This window comes from Leopardus geoffroyi, chromosome E1 (assembly GCF_018350155.1).
Source record: "Leopardus geoffroyi isolate Oge1 chromosome E1, O.geoffroyi_Oge1_pat1.0, whole genome shotgun sequence".
NCBI lineage: Eukaryota > Metazoa > Chordata > Mammalia > Carnivora > Felidae > Leopardus > Leopardus geoffroyi.
In genome coordinates, this window is record NC_059330.1 from 1,732,607 (window position 1) to 1,745,436 (window position 12,830).

General features: G+C 58.7%; 1 protein-coding gene across 4 annotated transcripts; it reads right to left on the reverse strand.

Annotated features, from left to right (window-relative positions):
* Window positions 1–208: 208 nt before the first annotated feature.
* On the reverse strand, window positions 209–8,405 carry ARRB2 (arrestin beta 2). Of its 4 annotated transcripts, none has more exons than XM_045490135.1 (16): window positions 8,292–8,390; window positions 7,717–7,801; window positions 5,472–5,502; window positions 4,822–4,882; window positions 4,672–4,716; window positions 4,291–4,487; window positions 3,942–4,001; window positions 3,460–3,527; window positions 3,183–3,318; window positions 2,902–2,986; window positions 2,658–2,730; window positions 2,232–2,369; window positions 1,344–1,427; window positions 1,166–1,245; window positions 1,001–1,055; window positions 213–707 (listed from the first exon to the last, which is right to left on the reverse strand). In XM_045490135.1, the coding sequence occupies exons 2-16, from the start codon at window positions 7,758–7,760 to the stop codon at window positions 614–616; spliced, it is 1,251 nt and encodes a 416-aa protein (XP_045346091.1). In that variant the 5' UTR covers window positions 7,761–7,801; window positions 8,292–8,390; the 3' UTR covers window positions 213–613. The 4 variants fall into 4 exon arrangements, with proteins under 4 accessions (XP_045346092.1, XP_045346091.1, XP_045346094.1 ...); XM_045490137.1 differs by having other exon boundaries at window positions 638–707; window positions 1,370–1,427; XM_045490136.1 differs by lacking the exon at window positions 7,717–7,801 and having other exon boundaries at window positions 209–707; window positions 8,292–8,405.
* Window positions 8,406–12,830: the final 4,425 nt, after the last annotated feature.

Below are 12,830 nucleotides of genomic sequence, written 5' to 3' on the forward strand. Positions count from 1 at the left end.
CCTGTGAGTCTGGACTGACCGAGTCAGTTTCTGTGTTGCCCCTGGAACACAGTCACAGCCCATTCGATGGGACGTTTATTGACAAGCCTTGTGCCCGGCACTGTGCCGGGACACAGGAGAGGCTGGGTGGGTGCTCGGCCACGAGCACCAGTCACAGACGAGCACCTGTGTGCCCTCAGCAGCTGCAGAGAAAGCACATACGCTCGCGCCTATTAAAACGTTTATTTTCTTCTTTATGCTCAGAAACAAAGAAGTGGCCTCGCCCCCCACCCCAGGGTCTCCTCTTGAAGGAGAAGGAGGCAGAGTGTGTGTGTGTGTGTGGGGGGGGGGGGGATGTCGGATGTGGGAGCTCTCTCCCCTTCTCCCTACTGTCATTCCCCTTTCCAGGACCCCCTCCAGAAGATGCAGGTTTGAGCCACCCGCTGGGGGGGCTGTGGAGGCACAGCTGGGGTCAAACAAGTAATGCCCACGGTCAACAAGAGAAGGGTCCAGTGCGTGTCCGGGAGCCACAGGCGAGGGAGGACGGAGGGGTCCGCCAAGGACTCGGTGCTGAGCGCAGGGAGGGTGGCCGGGCTGGGACCCTCCCCCTCCGGCCCCGCCCCCTCCACCCCCTCTAGCAGAACTGGTCCTCGTAATCCTCGTCCTTCATCCCCTTCAGCCGCAGGCGGGCGAAGTCCTCGAACACGATGTCGTCGTCTGTGGCGTAGCTTGATGGTGGGAAGCAGGGGTGAGGTGAGGGCTCGAGACCCTCTTCTCGGTGCCCCCGCCGCCCCCCCCAGAGACAGGGGGGCCCCAGCAGCAACAGGACTGGGCGTGTGGGCGAGAAGGGACAAAGAAGGGACGGTGGCAGGCAGCCTCCCACGGAAGGCTAGGCCCTGGGGAGGTGATGTTCCAGCCCTCGCCCGCCCCCACAGGGGACCGCGGGGAGAGGGCAGGTCTGGGAGTCCCGGAATCCCTGTCCAAAGGGCTCAGACTAGGAAGGCAGGGGAGGGTCTCTTACTTGGTGTCAAATTCAATGAGGTTGGTGTCCACGGGGGCGTCTGTCTCAGGAGCAGCTGAGGCGAGGAGAGGGGGCGGGTGGGTGGGTGCTGGAAGGGCCAGCTTTCCTCCACCGGCCTGGCTTCAGGCCGTCCCTTTGGGGACTCGGGGTGGGTGGCATACTCACCTGTCTGGGGCCTGGGGAGGGTGATGTGATCGTGGGGCTTGGGGTGCATGAGGACAAAAGGCAGCTCCACAGAGACATCCCTGGGTTGGCGGGGGGGGGGCGGGGAGACGCAGCATGAGGGGCCAGCGCGGCCACGCCCGGGAAACAGTGCGACCCCGCGCTGCCCCGCCGCACTCACCCGCCACGAGCCACCACCAGCTTCACCTTGACCCTGTAGGACACCAGGATTCCCAGCACCTCCTTGTTGGCGCCCTCCTTCACGCTGCAATCAGGGGGAGGAGCTAGACCACGGCCCCCCCGCACCCCTGCGCCCCGAGGTCTCCCCCGCGGGCTCCCATCAGTGTCCGGGCGCCGGCCGCCAGGGCTGTGCTGTCCTCAGGGCCGAGCACCCCTCTGCACAGAACCCTCTGGTGGCTTCTCATCGCTCGCAGTAAAAGCTGAAGTCCTTGTGACCTGACAGTCCGCGCTGTCTGGTTCTGTTACCCTGACCCCACCCCGACCCCTGTCCTGTGGTTCGCTGTCACCACGCTGGCCTCCAGCCCTCCGGCCTGCTGTGTGTGCTCATGCAGTGTGCCCTCGCACACGGGTGCCAGTGCCGGGGGGCGGGGAGAACAGGACCCAGCCCTGACTCTGCGAAGCTATGGCCGTCGGGGGCTGCCCCCGCGCCCCTCCCTCTTGCTTCCTCCCACAGACCGGGCCCGGGCCACCTTGGAGTGGGCCTGCCGCTCCCTCTGCCCGGAACACCCCTTCCTTGCGTAGGCACGTCTCCTATGCCTCTGGGTCCTTACTCCGAATTCACATCTGGGTTATGCCTTCCCCAGCCACCCTGCTTAAAGTTAAGACCCCCCCTGCCCACACCCCTGCCTTATATCTGTCTTCTCTGCCTTGCTTTTTCTCAACGCCGGTCTCCGATCTGCCTGCCCGCCCTGCCTAGCATCTCCGGTCTGTCCTGTGCCCGGACACAGCCCTGGCTCCCAGGACAGAGCCCGAGGCGCAGCCGGCACTGACCGCGCCAGTGGCTCCTGGTCTGCAGGACAACCCCCTGCCCCCACCCCGCCCCCCTCACATGGTGCTGGAAGCCAGGTTGGTGTCCTCGTGTTTGAGCTTCCCGTCCAGGGCAAGACCCCGCTTCTCCCGGTTGTCGCTGAGCAGCGGGGTGATGGTGTATACCTTGCAGAACGTGGAGCTGGGCGACACCTGGTCACTGGGGAGCGGGGGCGAGAGGACGAGGCTCCAGGAGGGGCCGGGCCAGGTGACGAGGTCGCTCCCACCCCCGGGGGCTTTGACCCCACGCCAGCCCTTCTCCCTTTGGGCACAGCTCGACCGCCCAAGGAAACGAACGGCTCAGAGCCACCAGCCTGCGGAGGGAAGGCCCCCCCCCCCCCCCCCCCGCAGGTGGAGACAGTTGGGGACAATGCCATCCCCACCTCACACCCTCCGGGGCCTGCTGTTCTGCTCTGAGGCGGGGGCCCGAGGCCATTCTGATACTCACTCTTGTTCGACCTGAGCCACAGGACACTTGTACTGGGCGGTGCTGAAGAGGCAGATGTCGGCATACTGTCTCACTGTGGGGTGGGGGGGGTTCAGCGGCTGAGCATGGGGCGCAGACTGCCGCCCGCCGCACTCGGACCACTGGCCGGCCCCCCGCCGCCCCCCGGCTGGGCCTCTCACGTCAGGGTATGTCCTGGGGCTGAAAATCGCTCCCCCGAGACCCCCTTCCATCCCCCACCTCCTACCAGAGACTTTGATCTTCTTGACGGTCTTGGTGGAGTTGTTGGTGACGTGGACGTTGACGTTCAGGGGCTCCCCGTGGTAGTACAGCTTTTGAGGGGATGCGGTCGATTTTTGCGGGTCCCTGTTGTTAGCGTGCCCCCCTCCGGCCACGCAGACACGTGGCTCCCTCTTCCTCTAAACCCAGGCCCAAGACCGGTGGCCGTGCTGCCCTGACGAGCGGCTCCAGCCCTCCCCCGGGGATCCCTCTGCACTGTAGCACCTGCGTCACCCTCCTGCACCCCACCTCCTTGTCCAGGGAAGCCTCGAGGTGCAGGGACCGGTCAGACATGAGGAAGTGGCGTGTGGTTTCTGCTGAGGGCTGGGGGCCGGGTTTCTCTGGGGCAAACTGCACCTTTCGGATCACCAGCCGCACAGAGTTCCTGGGGGTGGGGAGGAGGGGTGGGAGGGGCCGGGCCTCAGACACCCAGACCCCCCCCCCCCCGCCACCACCTCCCACGGGCCTGGGGCTCCTGGGAGAGGGGAGGACACGATCAAACCATACAGGGGCTCAGTTCCCTCACCTTTTGTGGCTTTTCTCTTCTAGCGATTTGGCACAGAAGGCTCGAATCTCAAAGTCTACTCCACAGGCCTCAGGAGGAGGAGAAAAGGTCACGTCTTACACAAGGTCCCCTCTGCCACCACGCCCTTCCTTCCCTCCTCTTCATCAGGGACTCTTGCCCCATCACAGTCTGAGGAGTGTGGGGCCTGGGGCTCCGTCCCCCCGCCTCTGCTAAAGGCCCAGTTCCTGGCCGAGTGAGCCCCGGGGCTGTTCTGGGCGAGCCCCCCATGGGCGTGCTCATGGGCATACTCCCCATGGGCATACTCCCCATGGGCGTGCAGCTCCTGAGTCACACGTGAGCGGTGACCCTCCCACATGCCCCGTATTTCCACTGGGGACGGTTCCCACCCCGCTTCTCCCGGACAGCCCCCCTCTCGGCTGTGCCCCAGGCTCCTACTGGGCCCTGTTCCGTCCCGGGAGCCCTCAGAGCCTTTCCTGCTGTACCTTCCCTGTGTCCTCTGGGCCCGGCTGCAGCGTGACGGAGCAGGGCAGGTTCTGGGGGATCTGCAGCAGAGAAAAGAGGGGGCTTCAGTTCTCCCAGAGAGCCCCCAAACCTCTCTCCCAATCTCAGCCCAGAGGCTGGAGGAGGCCGGGGGGTGAGAAAGTAAGAAGGAAGGGGCCCCTGGGAGGAGACGGAGACAGGGGCTTCCTGAAGGCAGGCTGAGTGAGGGAGGTGGGTCTGCTCCCCCTCCCACCCTTCTTCTAGATCTGCACCTGACAGGCGCCTGGCCACCCCCTCCCCCCACCTCAGTCCCAGACCCCTTGCCCTGCAGAGGGTGAGGGGCGTCCTCACTGTGAAAAAAAAGGGGTGGGCGTGCTGGCCCAGCTTCCTCAGCAGCCGGTCCTGAAGGCGGGTGGGGGGCCGGGGCGGGTTGGGCATGGGGGGGAAGGCCTGGTAGGTGGCGATGAACAGGTCTTTGCGGAAGGACAGGCCCAGCACGTCCAGGTCCTCGCGGCCATAGCGGAAGGCGCAGGTGAGGGTCACGAACACTGGCGAGGGAGGGCCGGGCGGGGCGGTCAGGACCCCCCCCTTCCCCAGCCCCCCAGCACCTAGCTGCAGCGGCTCCTTCCTGGGCAGCGCGAAACCTGCCCGGATCCCACTCCCGCTGCCTTCTCCGCCCTCTTTCTGGGGCCCCGTCCTCCTCTGCCGCCCCGACCTCCCCTCGGCCGGTACCTTTGCGGTCCTTCAAGTAGTCGGGGTCCACGAGCACCACGCCATCTGGGAAAGGGACGCCGCTGCATGAGCTCATTTCCTGTCAGGGCCTCTCCTCCATCCCTCGGCCCGGGGACTTTTGCCCGTCTTGGGGGACATGGGCACACTTACCTACGGGGTCCACTCTGTCCAGGTGGTCTACAAAGTCCCGCTTGCCCAAGTACACGGTGAGCTGAGGATGCAGAAGGGACACAGGGAAGACAGGGCAGGCGGGTGCAGGGCAGCAGAACCCTGGAGGGGCCGTCCTGCCCATGGCCTCCCCAGGCTGGGATGCCCCCCCGGGTTTCCTTCAGAGCGGGGGACAATAGTGGGGTTTCCCAGACTACCCGACCTTGAGGCTTTTGTCACACCTCTGCCCACAAGTCAAGCAAGTGTGTGTGTGTGGGGTGGGGTGGTGGGGCTTGGGGAGGACTTGCCCCAGGCAGCCAGTTAGAAAGCAGGCTGTGGTGTCACTCCTCTGGGATACACAGGCCATAGCCTGGGGGGTGCTGTTCCCACCCCAGGCACCCTGAGCTCGGCTCCTAAGAGGGTCACAGCTGGGGCTTGGGGCTCCTCCCCCTTCATCTGGCCCACCCAGCCCGTGGCTGAGTGCAGGGGCGAGCAGCCTTTGCGGCGGCAAGGGGCTTCAGGAGGGAAGGAAGTGGGCTCTCGGCTGTCACAGGAAGTGGGGGCTAGAGGTTGGGGATCATCTAGGCGCGGGCCGGGCCTTGCTCGGGCCCACAGAGGACTGGAAGGAGAAGCAGCATGGCAGACCGACTCACCTTGCAGTTAGGGCTCGACTTCTTGAAGACCCTAACAAGACAGAAAGGGAAGCCCCACTGCCTCCGTCAGACTCGGCAGGGACCTCCCGAGCCGGCCTGAGAAGCAGGGTTTGCCTCCCCCCCCCCACCAGGATTCAGCCTGGAGGCTTCTGGGCTTTGCCAGCCCTACCCCTCCCACTTCTCACCAGAAGGGCGGCCATAGGTCCTTAATGTTCCCGGGCCCCCCCCCCCCCTCTCCGTGCACTCTCACTCTAGGTCCCCTCCTGTGGCAGTCAGTAGTCACTGGTTGCCCAGAAACCACCCAGGCTCTTCCCAGAGGACATCCCCCGGAGGGACCCGAATAGGCAGGTGGTAGTTGTGTCGGTCTAAGACCGAACCCTCCACCTGGCTTCTCTGGGCTCCAAAGACAGCCAGAGGACCTGGAGGGCAGTGGCCCTGGCTTTCGCTCCTGAAATGGTTTCTACCTGGAGGCACTACTTAAGCACGGCCCTACTCCGTTAACCTCCAAGGGTTCCCCATCCCTGATCTCAGCAGCCTCGAAGCTCACTTGTCTTTGAAGGCCGAGCCCAGATATCACCTCCTCCAGAAGGCAGAGCCAGCCCGGACTCCCGTTACCCCCCTTTTTTCGGGGGGGCTCCCGTCACACTTGCTGATGTTTCACTGGTGGTAAAACTTGTGATAGCGTGTCCGGGCAGTTAGCTGTGGACCATGTGTCACTAGGTAGACCGTGGACGTCACAGACCTTATCCAGTCGGGCATCCCCAGCACAATGCCCGCCGGACCATGAAGATGATGGTGCGGGCTGACATTTAGCGGGGGCATGTGTTATCTCATTTAACAGTCTTAGCAACCTAACGATGGAGGGCCTAATAGTTCTATTTCACAGGTGAGGAAGACGAGGGCACGGGAGAGGGGAAGGATTTTGCCCAGAGCCCCAGAGCAAGTAAATGGTGGGATTCAGATGAATCAGAGGCAGTCTGGCTCTGAGCCCATGCTCTTTGTCAGGAAGCCGTTACGCTCTCCTGTCTCTGCCGTTGGGCTTAAGTTCCTTGAGTTGAGGGGGATTCTCGCTTCCCAGAGCTGAAACACTCGAAGCCCGGACTCTACCCGTCGCTGAGACGGTAGGTAGGTGTCCAGAGACCCCTGTGCTCTGGCCACTCGCGGGCCTGACATCACTTATCCCAATCCGCTCAGCCGCGATCCCTGGAAGGGTCCTCGGATATCCTGCCAACCGGCCTATCCTTCCTCCAACCCTGCCTTCTCCCCACCTAGTTTTGCTCTTATAATTTCACTTCCCCCTTCTTCCCAGAAGGTCAAGGTATCCAAAGGCCATAAGGCAAAGGGTATGGAAATCCCTGGGTATCCCCATGCAATAAGGGAGAGTAAGCACTGATACGGCGGCAGCTAGAATAAAGCACCACCTCTTGACCCAACCTGGGGGCTGACTGCCGTGGCATCCAGCTCTCCCTCCCCTTTGCTTCTAGCTTTCCTCCTTGTCCCGGTGTTTCTCCCTATTAGGAGGAAAGCCACCGGGCTGTGGTTTGAGGTAACTGCCCCGGAGCGGCTGCTGGGCACCTGCCCTTTGGAGCCCGGGCTAGGGAGGCACAGCACGTGCACACCGAGGCTGGCCAAGGAGGCAGATCATGGGGGTGACCGGAGGGGGCCCGCAGAAGCAGATGTTCTCTCCGTTTCCTGTGGCCCAGAACTGGATGGGGGTGGCAGGAATTGTGCCAAGTCAGCAGTCCCCCCTCTGGTCCATCCATTCCCCTCCCTGAACCACATAACGGAAATTGGGGGCCTCCCTCAAGTCAGCGACTTCCCCTTTCTCCGGGGGGTATTTGAGCCCTGATCTGGGACATCAGGCCTGCCTCTGGTCATCTCTCTCCACTACTGCTCGTCTTGCTGCTCAGAAGCCTGGGTTCTCCTACTCTGTGGCTGGGGAGCGGCAGGGCTCCTATGATCATCTTTGGCGGAACGAGTGACAGCCCAGTACCAGGGCCCTGTTCCCGATCCCTTCTGGACAGAGGCACACAGCCCCAATCTTCTCCTCTTTTCCTCCTGCTCCCCAGGGACTCAGGCATTCACCCACTGCCCCCTTGGGGGTGCTGGGCCACAACAGGAAGTGGATTTTGCTAGAGACCAAAAAAGAGAACTCGGGGTATCAGTGGAAGGAAGGAGCCTCGATTGCACAGAAAACATCCGGGGAGTGGATGGCGTGCCCAGGGCAGATACTGGCTTCCCTCACCTCCGGGAAGAGGAGTGAGGCCCATAAGCGGGGAGGGTCGTCATGCACTCCGCTCCCCCAAGATGAAGCTGTTGCTCCTGGCAACCTGGGGTAAGGCAGAAGTTTGGAAGCAGAGCCACCTGGCCCTTGGGACAGCCAGACTGCCCGTGGGGCATTGGACAGGAGGCTTTCCAGCAGCTCGGGACGAGTCGGGGGGGGGGGGGCGGGAGGAGATCCCCTCCCGGCATCCAGCCTTCCCATACCCGACCCCTCGGGGCTGGCCACCTGCTCCTCCTTCCTCCGCCCCTGCATCGCAGCCCGCACCGGAGAGCCCAGTCGTTCGGCCCCCACATCCCTGCGAGAACCCAGGCGCCGGTTTCCTGGTCCTCTTCAGCCCTCGCTTTCTGCACAGGGGCCCGGCATGCGTCCCCCTCGTTATCCTCGAGGACCTGGGCGTGCGGCCCCGGATGGCTGCCCCCTAGGGACCCAGGCGTCCGGCCCCCGGATTCTCTCCCGGGTGTCCTTGTCTGGGGACCGTCCCGGCACCAGCTCGGAGCCGCCGCCCACGTCCCGCCGCGTGGCCCCACCTCCCTTACCTGGTGCCCGGTTTCTCCCCCATGGTGCGCGCGCCCGCCGCCCGCCCGGTCCGCGGCTCGCTCGCAGCCTCGCAGCCCTGCTGCCAGGTCCCCCGCTCCTCCCCGCGCCACTGCGCACGCGCGGCTCTTTCTCCTCCCCCCCCCCCCCCCCCACCTCCCGCCCCTCCGGCCCCCCTCCGGGCCCGGGGAACCGCGGCCAGATGCGTCAGCCCGGCTCGCGCGCGCCGCGCCGCCGCCCGCCCCCTCCGCTCAGACCCGCGAGCTGATTGGCTCCGCCCCCGCGCCCGCCCCTCCGCAGCCCCTCCTGCCGTCCCGAGCGGTAGGAAGGGGCGGGGGGGTCCCTCCCGCGCGCGCGGTCCCTGCTCCCCGCTCTGCCCGCCCATCTCTCCGCCCCTCCGCACCCGCTTAGGAACGATTGGGCCCCCTGGAACGACGGCGCCCGCCTGCCGGGAGCTTAGAGCCCGCTGATTGGCTCCCCGCGTCCAGGACGCGGCGGGGGTCCCCTCCCCTTTGTTTGCTTTCTCGGCGGCGGCGGAGGCGAGGGAGGCGGCGGGGGCGGAGGAGCGGGTGCCGACACAGTCTGGGAAGGAGGGCTCGGGGACTCACACGTGGGTGAGCGGTTCCAGTTGCGTGATGCTCGCTTCAGCGCGCGCCGCTCGCGCGTGCTCGCAGCCTTGGCCCGCCCTCCCGCCTCTCGGTCGTGGTGTGTCAGCGCCCTCTGGTGTCCGTCTTTGGTCTTCGCGGGGTTCCTTTGCCTAATTTCTCTGACCACCCAGGCCTTTCCATCTGCCGTCTTTGCAGCGAGCATCCGTGCGTCCATCCATGCCTGTAATGTGCTAGTCACCGTGCTGGGCGATGGGGACACAGACACGAATTAGCATGGCCCCTGCTTCCCTAGTACAGTTCGGGAGACCCATAAACAGGCATCATGATCCCAAGAACACAAGAAAAGAGGTATGACTCAGAAGACACAGCGACTGCCAGCGCTTGACTGGGGCAGGGACGGAGGGGACTGCACGCTGTCCGAAGGAGGAGACATTTGAGGACAATCTTTCTGACGGGTGGGCAGAAAGGGTGTTCCCCCAGAGGCAGGCAAGGCACGTCCTGTTCTGAAGTGTTCGTGGGGGTCGGTGGGAGGAGAGCGACTGGAACAGAGTGTGAAGGATTCCGCAGAGCCGGTGAAGGAACGAGACTGAGGTCCTCCCTGGAGGAGGCGGGGTGGGGGGGACACATGGATCCAGTAGTGGTTTTTTTCAAGCAAAAGACCGGCATGATGAGACTTCTCCTTTAGGAGGATAGTTCCGGGCAAGGTGGAGGGTGGAGAGAGCGGGGCAGGGTTGTCTAGACCAAAACTAGTCAAGAGATGGTGAATGATGGAGGGGCTGGGCTGAGAGTCATTTCCAGAGACGGGGAAGGATGGTAGATTCCTGACATTTCTGGACTTAAGGGGCTCATGTATTTCTCCTTCTTCCTTCCATCTCTTTTCCCATTCTCCCCGTCCTTCCCAGCCAGGTGAACTAACTTCACGCTCCCCCCCTCCATCTTCGATGTGACAAAAAGTAATATGCACAACACGACAGTTTCTGAGATCACCTTTAAGGCTCAAACACAGGCTCTCAGTTCCATCACCACCTTCTAAGCTCGCTTTTCACACCTTTCAAGCTGTAGATCAGACACTCCTTTTAGACTCACAAATCACAGGGTGCCTTCGGCTCAGGTCATGATCTCACATTCCGTGAGTTTGAGTCCCGCATCGGGCTCTGTGCGGACAGCTCACAGCCTGGAGCCTGCTTCGGATTCTGTGTCTCCCTCTCTCTCTGCTCCTCCCCTGCTCGTGCTCTGTCTCACTCTGTCTCAAAAATTAAAAAAAATTTAAAACAATTTAGACTCACGAATCACTTTTGCCAAAGGGTCATGACCAGAAGGTAATGAGACCTATATTGCTACCTCTCGAAAGTGATTTTGGGTAGTGGTCTTATGGCACGAACGCGACTGCATTAAAAGATACTAATATAAAGAAAATTTCAGAAAGATACTAAAGAAGACTAGAAAGAATGAAAGAGATACACCATTTTACTTTACGATGATGGGAAAAACCATCAGTATAAAGATGTCATTTCTTTACAAGTTATCCTTAGATTTAACACCATATGAAAATAGCAGTGGGAGGCTGGTCCAAAGGTCGTGACTTATCTCAAGTGATTGTTCCCAGTCTGATCGAACTCCTCATTTGACTCCCTCCCCCCAACCCTCTCTCACTACTGCACCTGATTAGACTTTAAAAATAAATAAATAATGGGAATGCAAGCTGGTGCAGCCACCCTGGAAAACAGTGTGGAGGCTCCTCAAAAAACTAAAAACGGAACTACCCTACGACCCAGCAACTGCACCACCAGGCGTTTATCCACGGGATACAGGTGTGCTGTTTCGAAGGGACACATGCACCCCCATGTTTATGGCAGCACTATCGACAACAGCCAAAGTGTGGAAAGAGCTCAAATGTCCATCGATGGATGAATGGACAAAGAAAATGCGGTATATAGATACAATGGAGTATTACTCGGCAATCAAAAAAGAATGAAATCTTGCCATTGGCAACTACGTGGCTGGAACTGGAGGGTATTATGCTAAGTGAAATTAGTCAGAGAAAGACAAAAATCATATGACTTCAGTCATGTGAGGACTTTAAGAGACAAAACAGATGAACATAAGGGAAGGGAAACAAAAATAATATACAAACAGGGAGGGGAACAAAACAGAAGAGACTCATAAATATGGAGAACAAACAGAGGGTTACTGGAGGGTGTGGGAGGGGGAATGGGCTAAATGGGGGAGGGGCATTAAGGAATCTATTCTCGAAATCATGGTTGCACTATATGCTGACTAATTTGGATGTAAATTTAAAAAATAAATAAAATTAAGAAATAAAATTAAATAAAAATAAAAAAATTAAATAAATAACAATGGGACTTTTTGGGGGGAACTTGATTCTAAATAATCATAAGAATCAACTTGCAAGTTGATTCTTGCAAGGATCCAGGCAAGAATAATTCCAGGATAATTCTGGAAAATTCCAGGATAATTCTGAAAAAATAAGAATAAAGCAGGCATTTGTCTTACCGCTAAGGTAATTTATTATGTCACAATAATTAAAATTGTGTTATCCGTGCGGTAATACTAAGCAGAGCAATGAAACAGAATAGAATGTCCAGATACAGACACACAGGGCAGCATTTCAAGGCAATGGGGGAAAGAATGGCATATTCACGAAATTGGGTTGAGACAGTTGGCTATTCATTTGGGAGAAAAAAGTTCTGTCTCCATCTCACACCTGACACAAAATAAATTCCAGATGGGTTAAAGATCTAAATGCATGGACTAGAACTATAAAAGTATAAGGAGAAAGTATAGGAAAATATTTTTATAATCTCGGAGGTTGGGGAAAGCCCCATAAGACATCAGACCCCAGGGCTGTAAATAGTAACAGCTAGCACTTTATAGTACTTAACCACATGCCAAACATTGTTCCAAGCCGTTTACAAATATCAGTTCATTTAATGCAGCCCAATGCATTAAGGGTTTATAATTATCCTTATAATTATTCAGGGGGAGGGGGCGCCTGGCTGACTCAGTTGGTTAAGGGTCTGACTCCTGATTTTGGCTCAGGTCATGATCTCATGGTTCGTGAGTTCGAGCCCGGGGTTGGGCTCCCAGCTGACGGTGTGTGGCCAGCTTGGGATTCTCTCTCTCTGCCCCTCCCCCACTCGCTTGCTCTAAAAAATAAACATTAAGAAATGAAGAAATGGAGGCTCAGTGAAGTAACTTGCAGGCTCACACAACTAGCAAGAGGCAAAGCTGGTGATTGAACCCAGCAGTCTAGCCCAGGGCCTGTGGTCTGTACCGTTAACACCTTACTTCTAAGAGACTAAGAGGCTAAAATAAATAAAATGACAAATTGGAAGAAGCCTCTTGCAACCCTGCAACACATGTCGCGATCAAGAATAAGTCTCCACATCTACAAAGAGGTCCTACAAACGAATAAACCTGGCATTAATTAGGATTATGTACAAGGCACTATTTTACATGGTCGGTAGGGTGTTAAGTCAATGCAACCTTTCTAGCGGGCATTTGGCCGGTTCCCGTCAAAATTAAACGTAGGTTTTCTCTTTTATCCAACTCTCATTTACACTCAACAGATATCAAGCACCTTTTATGTGCCAGGCACTGCTCTAGGTGATGGGGAGAAGACTCCTCTCCTGAGATTTGTCTTTTAGCTAGAAGAGATTGTCAGTAAGAAAAGAAATACATTTTGGATAGTGTTAGGAGTTAGTTATTAAGAAAAGATAAGCAGGGTGACATGGTAAAGGATGATGGGGGTTGGAGAGCTTCATAAGACATCAAACCCCAGGGCTATAAATAATAAGGGACTACTTTAAAGGAACTACTTAAAAAGAAGCCCTCTTTGAGGATGGCAAGATGATATCAGTCACAGGGAATGAAAGAAAAATTTCTCTAGGCAGAAACAGCAACATGTGCAAA